The sequence below is a fragment of the Carcharhinus amblyrhynchos genome, chromosome 6 (genome assembly GCF_965287045.1).
Source record: "Carcharhinus amblyrhynchos chromosome 6, sCarAmb.v2.hapA, whole genome shotgun sequence".
In the NCBI taxonomy this organism is placed as follows: Eukaryota; Metazoa; Chordata; class Chondrichthyes; order Carcharhiniformes; family Carcharhinidae; genus Carcharhinus; species Carcharhinus amblyrhynchos.
The window spans coordinates 27,707,827-27,726,078 of record NC_137329.1 but is presented as its reverse complement, the minus strand read 5'-3'; the positions used below and the strand labels follow the sequence as shown (position 1 = coordinate 27,726,078).

The following is an 18,252-nucleotide window of genomic DNA, read 5'->3' as shown; positions in this document are numbered from 1 at the left end:
GGACAAACTCAACTCCTATAGGTGCCTGAAGATTGGAGAGTGGCAAATGTTGTGCCTTTGTTTAAAAAGGGAAAAGCCTGGAAACTACAGGCCAGTGAGCCTCATATCTGTGGTGGGTAAATTGTTGGAAGGTATTTTGAGAGGCAGGATCTACAGGCATTTAGAGATGCAAGGACTGATTAGGGACAGTCAGCATGGCTTTGTGAGTGGAAAATCATGTCTCACAAATTTAATTGAGTTTTTTGAAGGGGTCACCAAGAAGGTAGATGAGGGCAGTGCAGTTGATGTTGACAAGCTACTGCATGGTAGATCGTTGCATAAAGTTGAATCTCACGGGATCCAGGGTGATGTATCAAAATGGATACAAAATTGGCTTCTTGACAGGTTGGAGAGGATTCTTTTTCAAACTGGAGGCCTGTGATCAGCGGTGTGCCTCAGGGATCAGTGCTAGGCCCACTGTTATTTGGCAATTATATTGATGATTTGGATGAGAGTATAGGAGGCATGGTAGTAAGCTTGCAGATGACACTGACATTGTTGGCATAGTGGACAGTGGGGAAGGTTATCTCCAGTTGCAGTGGGATCTTGATCAATTGGGCCAGTAAGCTGACGAATGGCGGTTGGAGTTTAATTTAGACAATTGCTAAGTATTGCATTTTGGTAGATTGAACCAGGGCAGGACTTACTCAGTTAATGGTAGGGTGTTGGGGAGAGTTACAGAACAAAGAGGTCTAGGAGTACATATTTGTAGCTCCCTGGAAGTGGAGTCACAGGTGGACAGAGTGATGAAGAAGGCATTCGGCATGCTTGATTTCATCGGTCAGAACGTTGAATACAGGAGTTGGGATGTCTTGTTGAAGTTGTACAAGACATTGGTAAGGCCATACTTGGAATACTGTGTGCAGTTCTGGTCACCCTATTATAGAAAGGATATTATTAAACTAGAAAGAGTGCAGAAAAGATTTACTAGGACGCTACTGGGACTTGATGGATTGAATTATAAGGAGATGCTGAATAGACTGGGACTTTTTTCTCTGGAGCGTAGGAAGCTGAGGGGTGACCTTATAGAGGTGTATAAAATAATGAGGGGCATAGACAAGGAAGATAGTCAATATCTTTTCCCAAAGGTAGGGGAGTCTAAAACTAGAGGGCACAGGTTTAAGGTGAGAGGGGAGAGATACAGAAGTGTCCAGAGGGATAATTTTTTTCACACAGAGAGTGGTGAGCGTCTGCAACAAGCTGCCAGAGGTAATAGTGGAGGTGGGTACAATTTTATCTTTTAAAAAGCATTTAGACAGTTACATGGGTATGATGGGTATAGAGGGATACAGGCCAAATGCAGGCAATTGGGATTAGCTTACGGGTTTAAAAAAATAAGGGTGGCATGGACAAGTTGGGCCGAAGGGCCTGTTTCCATGCTGTAAACCTCTATGACTCTGTGACTCTATGAGGATGTTGCCAGGAATAGTGGGCCTGAGTTATTGGGAGCAGTTGGCCAGGCAAGGCCTTTATTCCTTGAAATGTAGGAGAACGCGGGGTGATCTTATCGAGGTGTATAAAATCACGAGGGGCATAGATAGGATGAACACACACAGTCTTTTTCCCAGGGAAGGAGAATCGAAAACTAGAGGGCATGGGTTTGAGGTGAAAGGGGAAAGGTTTAAAAGGGACCCAAAGGACAACTTCTTCATGCAGAGGGTGGTTTGCAGATGGAATGAGGTGCCAAAGGTGGTTGAGGCAGCTTCAATAGCGACATTTCAAAAGCATTTGGATAAGTACATGCATGGGAAAAGAATAGAGGGATGTGGGCCAAACATGGGCAATGGGGACTAGCTGGGAGGGCTGGCATGGACCAGTTGACCTGTTTCTGCACTGGGTTGCTCTGTGACTCTATGACTCTATGGGACTGCACTGCCCTGCCTGATGGCAGTTCTTGGGTATGTGAAAGTGGAAAGGTACTCAGATGTGAGGATTCCCATATCCTCCAACCTTCAACAAGACTGCTGGGGCATCCAAGGCCTTAACAAGGACATCCATCTCAGTAAATGTCACTGACGGGGCAGGAGTTGGCCTTTCAGTATCTAAATATGGATCACCTACCAGCCCTCTCACAGGCAGGGGGTGGGGTAAAAATTCTCCCCATGGCAACAGTATGCACTGTACATGTTTCAGATCAACCAAGGGAGAAGAGCCCACATCTGGTGAGGTATGGGATACTCTGACTGGAGGAATATGTCAGGGATATATCAGAAAATGTGTTTTCAGATCAGTCAACCGTTCGAGAAGCGTTTCATAACCTCTCAAAGAGAGGCTGAAACTCATTACCCTTTAACCAGTAAGCAGTGTCACGTGAGAGAGGAATGCTGGATGCGGAAGCAGCTTTTATAACTTTCCAATGAGGGGAATTTGACCGCGACTTGATAAGCGGCAATAAAGTAATGAAGCAAAGGTTGGGGCAACAAGGTGACGAGTGCTGACACCCACTTCCCTCCCAACATCCAGATTCAGGTTATGACCAAGGCGTTAACAGTAACAGGCAGTCGAGGCTGAAGGATTGGGTTCAGTGACCGCGGGCCAGTTGATTCTTCAGCTACAGAGAGAATCTTCGGTGCTGGCGAGGCAATGGATTCACGCCTCACGTTTTCAGTCCCTCACAAGGTGCTGTTCTTTCTGTTGACAGTCCTCCGGTTAAGTGGTGCTGCCGGGGAAGTGTGCTCCGTGAATCGAGGTGAGCTGTACTTTTCACACAACATGCACAGCTGTTTGGTTTGTGAGTTACTTGCACTAAAAGATTATGTCTCTCTCTCTCTCTCTCTCTCCCTTTAGCTTGTTGTGTTCCAGAAAGACTTCTACAAGTGGAGGAGAATAAACCAGTGAATTTTGTCGTCAGTAATATAACGATAAACGAACGTCCTGTTCAAATATCGAGCCCGGCTAATACACCTGATTTTGCGGTTGTCGGAGACACGCTGCAGCTCGCAAGATTAATTGATTTTGAGGTAATTATCTGATGAAAAATAATTTGTTTCGTTGCAACTGTTCCTGACCCTGAGTGCAAAGATGCAGGGCTCAAACCCCAATCCAGACAAAAGCTCCAGATAGTCCCATAGAGTCAGGGGTCCAGACAGCCTGAGAGAGACGGCAGGTCCAGACAGTCTCGGGGAGATGGAGGTTCCAGACGGTCCCCGGGGCAGAGGAGGGGTTCCAGACAGTCCCAGAGATACTGGGGTTCCAGACAATCCCGGTGAGATGGGAGCTCCAGACAGTCCCCGGGGGCTCCAGCCAGTCCCAGACAGATGGGTGCTCCAGGAAGTCCTTGGGAGACAGGGGCTCCAGCCAGTCCCGGGGAGACGGGAATTCCAGACAGTCCACCGGGAGATGGGGGCTCCAGACAGCGCTGGTGAGTGAATTCTGGACTGGCATTCAAAAGGCCACCTATATCACTTGACGGATCCCTGCCACCTCCTCCCCTGCCCCACCCCGAGTATGGGTCCACCAGCACTGAGGTGGAGATGCTGGCGTTGGACTGGGGAAAGCACAGTAAGAAGTCTCACAACCCCAGATTGAAGTCCAGCAGGTTTAGCTGCCACAGCAGAGTGGCGCAGTGGTTAGCACTGCTGCTTCACAGCTCCACTGACCTGGATTTGATTCCCAGCTTGAGTCACTGTCTGTGTGGAGTTTGCACATTCTCCCCGTGTCTGCGTAGATTTCTTCTGGGTGCTCCGGTTTCCTCCCAAAGTCCAAAGATGTGTGGGTTAGGTTGACTGGCTGTGCCAAAAATTGCCCCTTAGAGTCCTGAGGTGTGTAGGTTAGAGGGATTAGGGATATGGGGGTTAGACCTGGGTGGGATTGTGGTTGGTGCAGACTCAATGGGCCAAATGGCCTCCTTCTGCACTATAAGGTTTCTCTATGATTCAATGATTGGTAGCACAAGCTTCCGGAGAGTTGCTGGTAGGACTGTTCCCTTCCTGTCGGGAACACTTCAGCAATCACGAGCATTCAGCCTCTGATCTTCAGGTAAACATTCTCCAAGGCAGCCTTCATGACACACAACACAGAATTGCTGAGCAGAAACTGATAGCCAAGTTCCGCACACATGAGGACAGCCTCAACCGGGATCTTGAGTTCATGTCACACTATCTGTAACCCCCAAGACTTGCCTGGGCTTGCAAGATCTCACTAACTGGCCTGGCTGGAGACAATAACATCAACCTGTGCTTAACCCTCTCGCCACTCGCATTGTCTGTACCTTTTAAACTTGATTACCTGTAAAGACTCGCATTCCAACCATTATTTTGTAAATTGAGTCTGTATCCATGTATGATTCTTTCCAGCGATTGAAAGCTCTACACTGAACGGACATAGTATGACATTCAATGCAAGACATTTAGGGAAATATGCTACCCCAGGAAATGTTGACCCCCTAGTTGTTTCCTAATCTCCCAATGTGGCAGCCGGTAAACACATCCCTTCCTCAGTATTCGATATGTCGGATGCAAGACTGCAGAAACATTTAATAACATGAACAACAGGAGGAGGTGGAGGCCATATAATCCCTCAAAACAGCGATACCATTCACTAAGATCATGGTTGTTCTTCTACCTCGACCTTACTCCTGCCCTATCGCCATGTTCCTTCATTGCCTTAGTAACCAAAAATTTATCAACCTCTTGCACATACTCATGACTGAGAATCCACATTTCTCTGGATAGGGAATGCCAAAGATTTATAAATCTCAGTAAAGAAATCTTTCCTCCTCTCAGTCCCATATTAAGTGAATGGGCAAAACTGCAGCAACGGGATTTCAATGCTGGCAAATTAGTCATCTACTTTGGACCTAAAAAGGATAAAACAGAGTACATCGTAAATGGTGAAAAGCTAGGTACAATAGAGGTCCAGAGACTAGGTACATGTAGATCATTAAATTGTCATGAACATACTCGAAAGCACTAATGGAATATTGCCCTCTATATTGAGGGGACTGGAATAGAAGTGGGGAGATACCCTGCTTCAACAATACAAAGCCCTGACTGGACCACACCTGCAGAACTATGAGTATATTAGGAAGGATATGTTGGCCTTGGAAGGGTTCCAATGTAGATTTAAGATCATGATACTGGACTCTAAGGCTTTAATTAGAAGGGAACATTACAAAATCTTTGCTGATTTAAAAGATTTTATCAAGAAACACTAATGAAAATCTATGTCCAAAGATGTGCTAGTTAGGTTGATTGGCCATGCTAAATTGCCCCTTGGTGTTAGGGGGATTAGCTAGAGCCTGGGTGGGATTTATGGGCCAAGTGGCCCCTTGTGCACTTTAGGATTCTACGGTTCTTTGATAATGGCAGAATATTGGAATCTGAAACAAAAACAGAAAATGCCATAAAAACTCAATTTGCCCAACAGCATCAGTGGAGAGAGAATAAAGCCAATGTTTCAAGTCTGGATGACACTTTGTCGGAGTTGAAGACAAGGAAATAAAGATGGGATTGAGACAGTGAGGGTGGAGGGGGCAATTGATAGGAATGGCATAGACAAAAGGCCAAAGGGAGTGTAAATGGTGATGATAAAGGCTAGGAATGGTGCTGATAGCATTCACTAAGAGACTGGAATGTGTAAATGGCAGAACAAAGGTGTAGTGTGTAGGAATGTGACAGATGGCCCTAGTAGGGTGGGGGGGAGGGGTTGGTGAAACAAGATGGAAAGTGAGATTTTTAGAAGCGGATAGATAAAAATAAGAATATAAAATAATAAAAATGGCTGAATGAGATGAAAAGGAGAATTGGAATAAAATAAGACAAATAGAAATGGAGTGGAGGTAGAGGACAGCGTTCATGCTCTGAAATTCTTGACTTCTATGTTTAGTCTGGAAGGTTGTAAAGTTCCCAATCAGAAGATGAGGTGCTGTTCCTCCAGTTTTTGTTGGGCTTCACTGCAACATTGCAAGTGGCCAAGGACAGACATGTGGACAGGAGAGCAGAATGGTGTGTTGAAATGGCAAGCAACAGGACGGTGTGGGTCCTGCTTGCAGACAGACCCAAAGTATTCTGCAAAGTGGTCACCTAGTCAGCGTTTTGTCTCTCCAAAGTTGAGTAGCTGCATAGGGAGCAGTGAATGCAATAGAGCAGATTAAAGAAGGTACATATGAAGTGTTGCTTGACCTGAAAAGAGTGTTCGGGCCCTGGAGTGGTGAGCAGGGAGGAGATGAAGGGACAAATGTTGCACCTTCTGCGATTGCACGGGAGGGTGAGGTGTTGGGTGTGATTGGGAAGTGGACCAAATTGTCCCAGAGGGAACAGTCCCTGAGGAAAGCTCACAAGGGAGAGTGAGGGGAAGATGTGTTTGGTGCTGGCATCATGGTGGAGTTGGTGGAAATGGCGGACAATGATCCTTTGAATGTGGAGGCTGGTGGGGTGAAAGCTGAGGACAAGGGGGGGCCCCTATTCTGGTTCTGGGAGGGAGGGCAGGGGGTGAGAGCAGTTGCCTGGGGAATGAGTTGGATGCGGTTAAGACCCCTATCATTCCACGATTAAGGAAGAAGGCAGACATATCAGCAGTGCATTTAGAGAAGTGGATCACTGGAACAGTGATGCAGTAGAGGTGAAGGAACTGAGAGAAAGGGATGGGGTCCTTACAGGAAGCTGTGAGGAGCTGTGGTCAAGGTAGCTGTGGGAGTCGGTGGGTTTGTAATGGATACTAATGGATAGTCTAACATCAGAAATGGAGTCAGAGAGGTCAAGGAAGGGAAAAGAAATTTCAGGATTTTATTAATTAACTTTTATGACTTGATATTCTTATTTATATCTTTCCACTTCTAAAAATCTTGATTTCCATCTTGTTTCACCCCCTCCCTTCCCTCACCCAACTAGGGCCATCTGCCACATTTCTGCACTCTGCACCTTTGATCTGTTATACATATTCCAATCTCTTACTCCAGGTGTTGTCATGCCAAGGCTGTGTCATAGCAGCCAGATTTTCTTATCCTTTTACACCAGTGACCTCGTAATAAGGGGTAACATTCTCTTAACTTTCTTAGCGGACAATTTTTTGAAAAGAAAATTAAGATTTGGCACATTATCAAACTTGCTTAATATGGGGGCGGGGGCAGTGGTTTTGACTGGCCACGAGGGCACTTTTGTATTACCCTTTCCCGCACAGCAATCTTTTCTGATGCCTTCCTGAGATGTCCCCGCCCCCCCTGACTCCTCCTCCAATGCCTCAACACTCTTCCAGTGAAAATGGTTACCTTTCGAAGGTCTAGGCAATGTGTTTTAGAATGTGAAGAGTTGAACTAGCCACGTTGGACCTTGTACTTCAGTATCAGACACAAGTAGACCAATGAGTATTAGGAAGGATTTGCACGGTGTTACAGAGCGAGTACTGATGGTAGCATGGTTCCCTCTACTTGACTGACCGAAGACAGGCATGTTTTTGAAAGGAAAGATGTATTTTAATCCCCTGAGTGCTGTAATGTTCTTTTTCTTCACGTCCTTGCCCATACCCAGCACCCTCACACACACACATAAAGATGATGATTACCAAAGAGGTAGTATTCTCTTAGAACTTAAAAGACTAAATATGCTTTAGCTGAGATGAAGTTGTACATCCTTTTTGGTTTGCCGCAGAATTAGAATCTGAGGGTTGATGAAGATGGATTACGGTTCACATGTAACAGGCTTCTATTGCTTCATCCAGTCAAGTTACAGTCAAAAACCTGAAAACTTGGCTTGATTTTTCAAATGCATGGATAACCTGAATTCTGATGGATCTTAGGCTAACTCTTGTTCCTTTGCTGGTCTATATCTTTCTGCCCTCTGCTTTCAAAAATACATTATATTGAATATCCTTATCGGAAAACCTGTGCCGCGATTCTCCCATCCCAACCCGCATCTTTTCTGGCAGGTTGGGGTGGGGAATGCACGTCGCCGGCCTTATTCTGGGATTTGCCCATGTGCCAAGAATGCATGCGTATCTCCCGGAGCCGGAGAACATTCACAGGTCAGACCGCGCTGGAAACCGGAGGGATGGCAGGTTAGCACTTTGAATCTGTATTTTACATTTCACTATCGGGAACTTACCGGTCCCGATTGGATCTCCCACGCCACCAGGAGTACTTCATTCCTGCGGTGTATAGAGTAGCTCCCCACGTTCGAGGAACTAGTGAGAGATCCTGCCAGAATGAAGGGGGGGGGGGGCGGCATTTGGGGTTGGGCGGTGGGGGTGTGTGGTGCCCCCTGAGCATGGGCGTCCTGCCAGTGTCAGCTTCTGCCCTCTGGCAATGTCCAAGGGGCAAAGTGCCCATGCCCAGTGGCACCTTGGCATTATCCATGGGGCATTGGGTAGTGCCAAGGCGGTGGGGCTTATTGTGGTCTGGGCCTAGAGGTAATCAGTGGGGGGGGTGGAGGGGTCCCGCTGCTGCTCTGCATGGGGATCAGTCTGGGTTAGAGGGAAGGCAGCGATTGGGGCAGGCTGGGGGGGGGTGCGGGTGATCTGCCGGGGGGATCTGCCTCCCAGGGGGTTCAATGAGGGGGTGGGGGGGCTCTGCTGGGGTGAGGTGGTAGAGGAATCGCCACTGTTGGGGGGTTGAGTGGATATCGGGGTGCTCTGGGGCATGAAGGGTCAGGGCTGGCCCGGGAATTGTTGTGGGGGCCGTGATCGGACCACGGTGGGGCTGGAGGGGCAGCACTGCGGGAGTCCCAAGCTGGCCAGCGATTGAGCAGGGAGACTGACAGACTGGGGCCACTGTGCATGCGCAGATTTCCAGAACTGTCAGACCCCAATGTGAATAGGCCCTGCCCCCTGGGTTTTTAATGATATTCATGACGGGAACTCTGCAGCGCACAGAGATTCGTGTGAACTGACAAAACAGCCGGGATCTAGAACAGTTTTCCTGCCAATTCAGTGCTTTTGGGAGAATCGCGGCCCTGGTTTCTGTCATGTGACCATCATCTCTGTCCTCTCAAATAACCACTGACAACCTGCCTATTGTCAAACAACACACTCCCAGTTCCACCTATTGACATATCAGTTTGTTAGAATCGGGTTTACCCACACTTATTCTTAGGAATTCCACTCTAAAGCTGAAACGTCATAAAGGAATATTGTGAACTAGCTCAGTTAATTATTTGGATAAACCATGGGAAAGTTTTTGGGCATTTTAGAGACTTCTCAAACATGCCCAAACATTTATTTGCATTTTAATACCATGTCCAGACATTGGAGCTAGTTCCAGGTCCTTGTGTGGTTTCATGCATGTTATCAGAAAAGAAAAGATCACCTGATTTTTTTTTGAAGTGACCATTCTTCAGTTTGTTTTAAGGTGAAATATCAATTTGTAATTTGTGCTTCATAATTCTACGCTGTGTGGCCGAACTCGTGCGAATTTTCCAAAGCCACGCTCTTGAATTTCCCCTCTCTGTGTGAAAACAATCCTCCAGTGTGTTAGTAACCACATTTTTTTTGTAATGATATATAAAGTTAAGAATGATAAAATAACGCTATTTGTAGTTTGACATTGATGCGTGTCATGTTGTCTGACAGAATATGACGAGTCGTGTGGTGATGGTCAAATTAGAATGTGGAAAAGCACGGGTAAGTGAAATGATTTTATCAGCTATTGAAATCTGCTCGAATTGTGCACAAAATTAAAACACTCTGCGGTCACCCAGACCGATAATCAATAATCAACATTGGTGCTTGTGCCAGCTCTTTGAATGAGTTATCCAATATGACCGTCTCCTGCTCTTTACCCACAGCCTGGCAAATATTTATCCCTTTCAAGTATTTGTTTAATTCTCTAGCATAGAAACTAAAAGCAGGAGGAGGCCATTTGGCTCTTCCAGTCTGCTTCATTTTGATCAGGTCTGATCATCTAAAGATGTGCGGGTTAGGTTGATTGGCCATGCTAAAATTGCCCCTTAGTGTCCTGAGATGCGTAGGTTAGAGGGATTAGCGGTAAATATGTAGGGATATGGGGAAAGCGCCTGGGTGGGATTGTGGTCGGTGCAGAATTGATTGGCCAAAATGGCCTTTTCTGCACTGTAGGGTTTCTATGATTCTGATTCTATGATCTAATTCAATACTCTGATCCCGCCATTCCCCCTATCCCTCAATCCCTTTAGCCCCAAGGGCTATATTTAATTCCTTCTTGAAATCAGGCAACATTTTGGTCTCAACCACTTTCTGTGATGGTTAATTTCACACATTCACCACCCCTCTGGGTGAAGAAATTTCTCCTCACTTCAGTTCGAAAATGTTGATCTTTTATCCTCAAACTAGTTCTGGACTCCCCCACCATTTCTGAATCTACTGAGTCTAATCCTGCCAGACTTTAAGTTTCTATGAGATCCCCTCTCCAGTGAATATAATCCTAACCAACTTGGTCTCTCCTCATATAACAGACCTGCCATCCCAGGAATCAGCCTGGTAGATCTCCGCTGTATTCCCTCTATAGCAAGGACATTCTTCCTCAGATAAGGACACCAGAATGGCACACAATGCTCCAGGTGTGGCCTCACCAACGCCCTACTAGGCAGTAAAACACCCCTATTCATATACTCAAATCCTCTCGCCATGAAGGCCAACATACCATTTGCTTTCTGTACTGCCTGCTGTATCTACGCACCTACTTTCAGTGACTGATGCATGAGGACACCAAGGCCTCGCTGAGTATCCACCTTTCTCAATTTACACCCATTCAAGTAATAATCTATCTTGCTATTATTACTACCAAAATGGATAACCTCATATTTATCCACAATATACTGCATCTGCCATGCATATGCCCACATACGCAGCCTGTCCAGATCACACTGAAGATCTCTGCGTTTTCCTCATAGCTTACCCTCCCACCCAACTTTGTATCACCTGAAAATTTGGAGATAATACATTCAGTTCCCTCTTCCAAATCATTAATATATAATGTGAACAGTTGGGGTCCTAGCACAGGTCCCTGTGGTTCCACACTAGTCGCTGACTGCCAATCAGAAAAAGACCCATTTATGCCAACTCTTTGCTTCCTATCTGCTAACCAGCTTTCTATCCATCTCAAGACATTGCCTGCAAGCCCATATGGGATTGTCTGTCAAAGGTTACGATCGAATCTGCTTCCATTGCCCTTTCAGGCAATGTGTTCCAGCTCACCGTGTAAGAATGTTCCCTCAAGCTACATCTAGTTCATCTTAAATCTGTGCTATCTGGTTACGGCCTGTTTTGCCTCTGGACTCAATTTCTCCACATTTGTCTGATCTAGCTAGCTTATAATTTTGAACAGCTCTGCAATGTTCCTCTTATTTAGTTTCTCCAACCTCTATGCACAACGAAAGCTTCTCATCCACGTTAAATCTTAGAGTCATTGGGCCTGATTTTATCATTTTCATTCTAAGTGCCAATTCTGGGCGTAGTACAGATCTGACTTAGAAATCCGCTTTCAGGTGCCCCCATACGCTCTCAGCCATCTCCAGTCCGATCCGCGCCGTGGGCAGGGCTTAGCGCTGCCGGATTGATTGGAACTCTGATGCTCAGTTAGAAAACAATTGGAGAAAGCCGCCCGGGAGCGAAAAGCGGGAGCGAGGGTGTATCTTGGGGGCAGGGGATAAGGGTGAGGCGGGTAAGATGTATCTTGAGGGGGGGGGAGGGCAGATGGATCTCTGGGGGGGTGCGGGGGGGTCCGCTGCCACTCTGCAGGCGATCGTTGGGGGAGGAGGGGGGGTCGGGGGGGCAATCGGTTTGGGTAGTGGGGGGTGGATAAGGGAGGCAGTGATACGTGTGGGTAGTGGGGGTGTTGGATAAGGGGGGCAGTGATACGTGTGGGTAGTGGGGGTGTTGGATAAGGGGGACACACATACATCACTGTCCGCCCTTATCCACCGCCCCCCCCCCATTACCCAGACCGATTGCCACCCCTGCCCCTCTTTGCCCCCCCCCCCCCCCACTGATCGCCAGCAGAGTGGCAGTGGACCCCCCTGGCCCTCACCAGCGATCTATCTGCCCCCCCCCCCCCACCACCAGAGATCCATCTGAACTGCCTCCCTCCTGCCCCCCCCTCCCCCCCCCCTCCCCCCCCAAGACAATGATCTGGCCTCACTCCACCACCACCCCCCCTACCATCCACCCCACACCACCCCCCAGGGAATGGTCTGGCCTCACTCCCCCCCTCCCTTCCAGAGGAACATCTGACGCGTCTCCACCCCCCCACCACCAGACAACGATCAGCCCTCCCCCCACCACCAGACAGTGATCAGCCCTCCCCCCCCCACCACCACCAGACACTGATCAGCCCCCCCCCCCACCACCAGACACTGATCAGCCCCCCCCCCACCACCAGACAACGATCAGCACCCCCCCCACCACCAGACAACGATCAGCCCTCCCCCCCGCCCCACCACCAGACAACGATCAGCACCCCCCCCACCACCAGACAACGATCAGCCCTCCCCCCCCCCACCACCACCAGACACCGATCAGCCCCCCCCCCCACCACCAGACAACGATCAGCACCCCCCCCACCACCAGACGACGATCAGCCCTCCCCCCCCCCACCACCACCAGACACCGATCAGCCCCCCCCACCACCACCAGACGACGATCAGCCCTCCCCCCCCACCACCACCAGACACCGATCAGCCCTCCCCCCCCCACCACCAGACAGTGATCAGCCCTCCCCCCACCAGAGATACACCTAACCTCAGGTGTGCCTCAGGGATCTGTTTTGGGGCCACTGCTGTTTGTAATTTTTATTAATGATCTGGATGAGGGTATAGTTGGGTGGATCAGTAAATTTGCTGATGACACCAAAGTTGGAGGAGTGGTAGATAGTGAAGAGGGGTGTCATAGTTTACAGAGAGACTTGGACAAGTTGCAGAGCTGGGCCGAGAGGTGGGAGATGGAGTTTAATGCGGAAAAGTGTGAGGTAATTCACTTTGGCAGGAATAACAGAAGCGTAGAGTATAGGGCTAACGGTAGGACTCTGAATAGTGTTGATGAACAGAGGGATCTAGGTGTATGTGTACATAGATCCCTGAAAGTTGGGAATCAAGTAGATAAGGTAGTTAGGAAGGCATACGGTGTCTTGGCGTTTATTGGTAGGGGGGTTGAATTTAGGAGCCGCAGAGTCATGTTGCAACTGTACAAAACTCTGGTGCGTCCGCACTTGGAGTATTGTGTGCAGTTCTGGTCCCCACATTATAGGAAGGATGTGGAGGCATTGGAGAGGGTGCAGAGGAGGTTTATCAGGATGTTGCCTGGTATGGAGGGGAGGTCCTATGAGGAGAGACTGAGGGATTTGGGGTTGTTTTCGTTAGAAAGAAGGCGGCTAAGAGGGGACCTTATTGAAACAGATAAGATGATTAGAGGTTTAGATAGGGTGGACAGTGATAGCCTTTTTCCTCGGATGAAGAAAGCTAGCACGAGGGTGCATAGCTTTAAATTAAGGGGTGGTAGATATAGGACAGATGTCAGAGGTAGGTTCTTTACCCAGAGGGTGGTGAGGGATTGGAATGCCCTGCCTGCTGCAGTTGTAAATGCGCCTAGTTTGGGGGCGTTTAAGAGATCCGTGGATAGGTTTATGGATGGAAAGGGATTGGTTTAGGTTAGAGGGTCATTGCTTTTTTAATTGGTCGGCGCAACATCGTGGGCCGAAGGGCCTGTTCTGCGCTGTAATGTTCTATGTTCTATGTTCAATGTAACCTGACCTCAGTCCCCTCCTCCCCCCTCCAACCAGAGAATGATCTGACCCACCTCCACCCCCCACTCCCACCATTGATCTGAGTCAGAGAAACACTGGTCACGCTCTTCAGAAGGTGGAGCACCTGATTCAGATTTTTATTCAGCAGGCCCCTAAAAGCACGGTTTTGGATCGGCGAACGCGGTGGTAAAGGGGAATATGCTGATAGAGTTGGGCGGGCAGTTCATTGATTCAATTTAAATGCATTCAAATACATTTAAACCATCGTTGCACCCAATCTGGGTGCGGAACGGATCCCCGCCATTCGCGGGTCTCGGTAAAATGGCAATCTGTGCGGACTTGGGTGCAGATAGCAATAAAGGCCTCACACCTGACTTTACCACGATTTTGCGCCTGAAAATGGGTGCAAATTGTTGGTAAAATTGGGCCCATAGAGACACAGAGGTTTACAGTAGGGAAGCAGGCCCTTTGGCCCAACTTGTCCATGCCACCCTTTTTTTAAACCCCTAAGCTAGTCCCAATTGCCCGCATTTGGCCCATATCCCTCTATAGCCATCTTAGCTACGTAACTGTCTAAATGTTTTTTAAAAGACAAAATTGTACCCACCTCTACTACTACCTCAGGCAACTTGTTCCAGACACTCAGCACTCTCTATGTGAAACAATTGCCCCTCTGGACCCTTTTGTATCTCTCCCCTCTCACCTTAAACCTATACCCTCTAGTTTTAGACTCCCTTACCTTTGGGAAAAGATATTGACTATCTAGCTGATCTATGCCCCTCATTATTTTATAGACATCTATAAGGTTACCCCTCAGCCTTCTATGCTCCAGAGAAAAAAGTCCCAGTCTATCCAGCCTCTCCTTATAACTCAAATCATTAAGTCCCAGTAGAATCCTAGTAAATCTTTTCTGCACTTTTTCCAGTTTATTAATATCCTTTCTATAATAGGATGACCAGAACTGTTCATAATTTTCCAAGTATAGCCTTACCAATGTCTTGTACAACTTCAACCAGACATCCCAACTCCTGTATTCAGTGTTCTGACCAATGAAACCAAACATGCCAGATGCCTTCTTCACCACTGTGTCCACCTATGACTCCACTTTCAAAGAGCTATGAACATGTACCCCTAGATTTCTTTGTTCTGTAATTCTCCCCAGTGCCCTACCATTAACTGAATAAGTCCTGCCCTGGTTCAATCTACCAAAATGCATCACCTCTCATTTATCTAAATTAAACTCCATCTGCCATTTGTCAGCCCACTGGCCCAATTGATCAAGACTCTGATGCAATCCGCGATAACCTTCTTCACTGTCCACTATGCCACTAATCTTGGTGTCATCTGCAAACTTACTAACCATGCCTCCGATATTCTTATCCAAATTATTAACATAAATGACAAATAACAGTGGACCCAGCACCAAACCCTGAGGCACACCGCTGTTTACAGGCCTCCAGTTTGAAAAACAACCCTGTATAGCCACCTTCTGGTTCTGTCATCAAGCCATCATCCTGGATTCCATGAGATTTAACCTTGTGCCACAACCTACAGTGTGGTAGTTATCAAAGTCCATGCAGACAAATCAACTGCACTGCCTTCATCTACCTTCTTAGTGACCCCTTCAAAAAACCCAATCAAATATGTGAGACATGATTTTCCACTCACAAAGCATTGCTGACTGTCCCTAATCAGTCCTTGTGTCTCTAAATTCCTGTCGATCCTATCTCTCAAAATACCTCTAAATGCCTGTAGATCCTGATTCTCAAAGTCTGAATCCTCTTCGAGTCTTGATGTGGAGAGGCCAGCCTTGGACTGCAGTGGGCACAGTAAAATGTCTCACAACACCAGATTAAAGTCCAACAGGTTTATTTGGTACCACGAGCTTTCGGGCCACTGCTCCTTCATCAGGTGAAGGATGACGAAGGAGCAGTGCTCCAAAAGCTCGTGATACCAAATAACCTGTTGAACTTTAACCTGGTGTTGTGAGACTACTTACTGTCTCCAAGTCCTGACATCCTTCCCAAAATGTGCTGTCCAGAACTGAACACATTACTCCAGCTGAGGATGAATCAGAGATTTCTAAAGTCGAGCACCCTTTCCTCGTTTTTATGCTCTAAGCCCCTTTTTACTAAGCCAAAGGTCCTGCCCTTTTTTTCACTAGTCTTCTCTACTTGCCTTGTCCCTTGTATGATTTATGTAAATATCTCCTCAGCCTCTCTTCTTCTTTAAGATCAATTCCTAATGATGTAAGTTGCACATACATCACTGGCATTAGCTGGATAATTAAAGTTTGGGTGTTACAAACTTTAATTATCCAGTTAATGCCAGTCAGTTCAAAGATTATTATTGTCAAGGCACATATTGAATGCCAAAGCATCTGTTTGACTGATAAGATTTTATAATCTGTTCTTATTTATAGGAAACTCTGGACCTAGCTATCGAGATCATCAACATTAATGACAATCCTGCCACGTTCCCTCACAAAGTATTAAATTTAACCATTAGTGAGGTAAGACGAATATTTCTTGATCTTCTTACCAAAATGTATTACTTCACACTTCTCTGCATTAAATCAAATCTCCCATGTGTCTGTTCCACCACTCTGCTAATGTCCTCTTGAAGCCTTTCACTAGCCTTCCAACAGGTCACTATGCTCCCAAGATTTGTGTCAAATTTTGAAATTGAGCCCTGCACAGTCTAGGTCATTCATATATACATAAGAATAGGTGGCCTAATACTGCTTCTGGAGATCCCCACTGCATATATTCCTCCAGTCCAGGTAATATTCAATTCACCACGGCGCTGATTCCGATTGCTAAGATTCTGACTGATCCTGATTAATTTCATAGCCCTGTTGCCACTGTACCTGTTATTCCATGGGCTTCAACTTTGCTAACAAGACTTTCATAAAGCACTTTAACAAACACTTATGAAAGTTCATGTACACTACATCAATTGCATTAGTCGTAGTTGCTGCCACCAGTTTGTACGGCAGGACACTAGGGAAAGGTTCAATCCCACGTGGAACCACGGGAAAGGTCCAGTCCACAGGGAAGCAAGAGAAGGTTCAGTCCCTCAGGGAACCAGGGAAAAGGCCCAGACCCATGGGGAACCAGGGAAAGGTTCAATCCCATGGGGAACCAGGGGAAGGTTCAGTCCCACAGGGAACCAGGAGAAGGGCCCAGATCCCATGGGGAAGCAGGAGAAGGTTCAGTCCCACAAGGAACCAAGGGAAGGTTCCGTCCCATATGCAACCAAGAGAGGGATCAGTTCCACAGGGAACCAGGGGTAGGTTTGCAGACCCACTGGGAAGCAGGGGAAGGGCCCAGTCCCACGGGGAACCACAGGAAGTGCCCAAACCCACGAGGAACCACAGGAAAGGGCAGTCCGACAGGATACCTGAACAAAGGGCCCCAGGGAAACAGGGGGACCTGTAGGTCCACATTGCAAGTCACAAGGGGGAAGATCCCATTATCCCAGGACACCAGGGGGAGGGTCCAATTCCATGAGAAAGAGGGGAATGGCCCAGCCCCTCAGGGCCACACCCCAGATCCTCAGGACTGGCAGTTACATTGAGGAACGCAACGAATCCAACAGTCTGACTAGGTGATTCAAACCTGAATTTGAAAAGCCTGCAGGTTTTGGAAAGCTTAAAAGCTGAGGATGGAGAAATGTAGGCTGGAAATTTCCCATCCCACCTGCCATGGGAATCTTAATGGGCGGGGCTGAAAACTGAGCAGACCACTTAAAGGTCCCATGAGCTCGGGCAGGAATTTCTGGTCTTCAGGTGTGCGTGGCCAGAAGATCCTGTCATAGTTTAGGTTTGAAGGAAATGATTGAATTTGAGTGAGTGATTGTGTGGTCTGTCTCGATTTTATTGCACTGAGTGAACATGGCTTCAGAACATGTGGAAAGCTCTAAGATCACCAGATTGTGTAAGGCAGGGGAAAAGAGTGCTGAATATATCATGATCAAGCTGAATGGCAGAACTGACCTGATGGACAGAATGGCCTCCTCCTGTTCCCATGTGACAGACTTGAGCTGTTGAATGGTCTCTTCCTGTTCCTGTGTTCATAGGATCACAGAATCTCTGCAATACAGAAGGAGGCCATTTGGCCCATCGAGTCTGGGCAGACCAGAATCATATCCAGGCCCTATTCCCATAACCCCACACATTTACTCTGCTAAGCCCCCTGATGCTGGGGTCAATTTAGCAATGGCCAATCAACCTAACTCACACATCTTTGAAATGTGGGAGGAAACTGGAGTACCTGGAGGAAATCCACGCAGACATGGGGAGAACATGCAAACTCCAGTGTGACCCAAGCTGGGTCTCTGGCACTGTGAGGTTCCACAGTGAACTTACCAGAGGGGATTACTTTTACTCGATGTAAATTATCTCTTTGTTGCTTATGCATCAATTTATTACTCCTTGTTTTCTTTTTTCCTGAAGTTTTTCCCTGTGAATCAAACATGGATAACAGAGAAAGCAAACGATCCTGATGGTGACCTAATCTATTACCGTCTGGATTCAAGCACAGTAAGTGTTGAATCAGAGGTCCCCT

General features: G+C 47.3%; 1 protein-coding gene across 1 annotated transcript in view; it reads left to right on the top strand.

Moving 5' to 3' along the window:
• The first annotated feature begins 2,369 nt into the window (after positions 1 to 2,369).
• Positions 2,370 to 18,252, top strand: part of cdhr5b (cadherin-related family member 5b) — a 68,650-nt gene continuing 52,767 nt past the window's right edge. Inside the window, exons 1-5 of the mRNA XM_080190104.1 lie at positions 2,370 to 2,728; positions 2,827 to 2,999; positions 9,541 to 9,591; positions 16,107 to 16,196; positions 18,141 to 18,227. Coding sequence (XP_080046230.1) covers positions 2,623 to 2,728; positions 2,827 to 2,999; positions 9,541 to 9,591; positions 16,107 to 16,196; positions 18,141 to 18,227 — 507 coding nt within the window. The 5' untranslated portion in view covers positions 2,370 to 2,622. The remainder of the gene's footprint in view (positions 2,729 to 2,826; positions 3,000 to 9,540; positions 9,592 to 16,106; positions 16,197 to 18,140; positions 18,228 to 18,252) is intronic.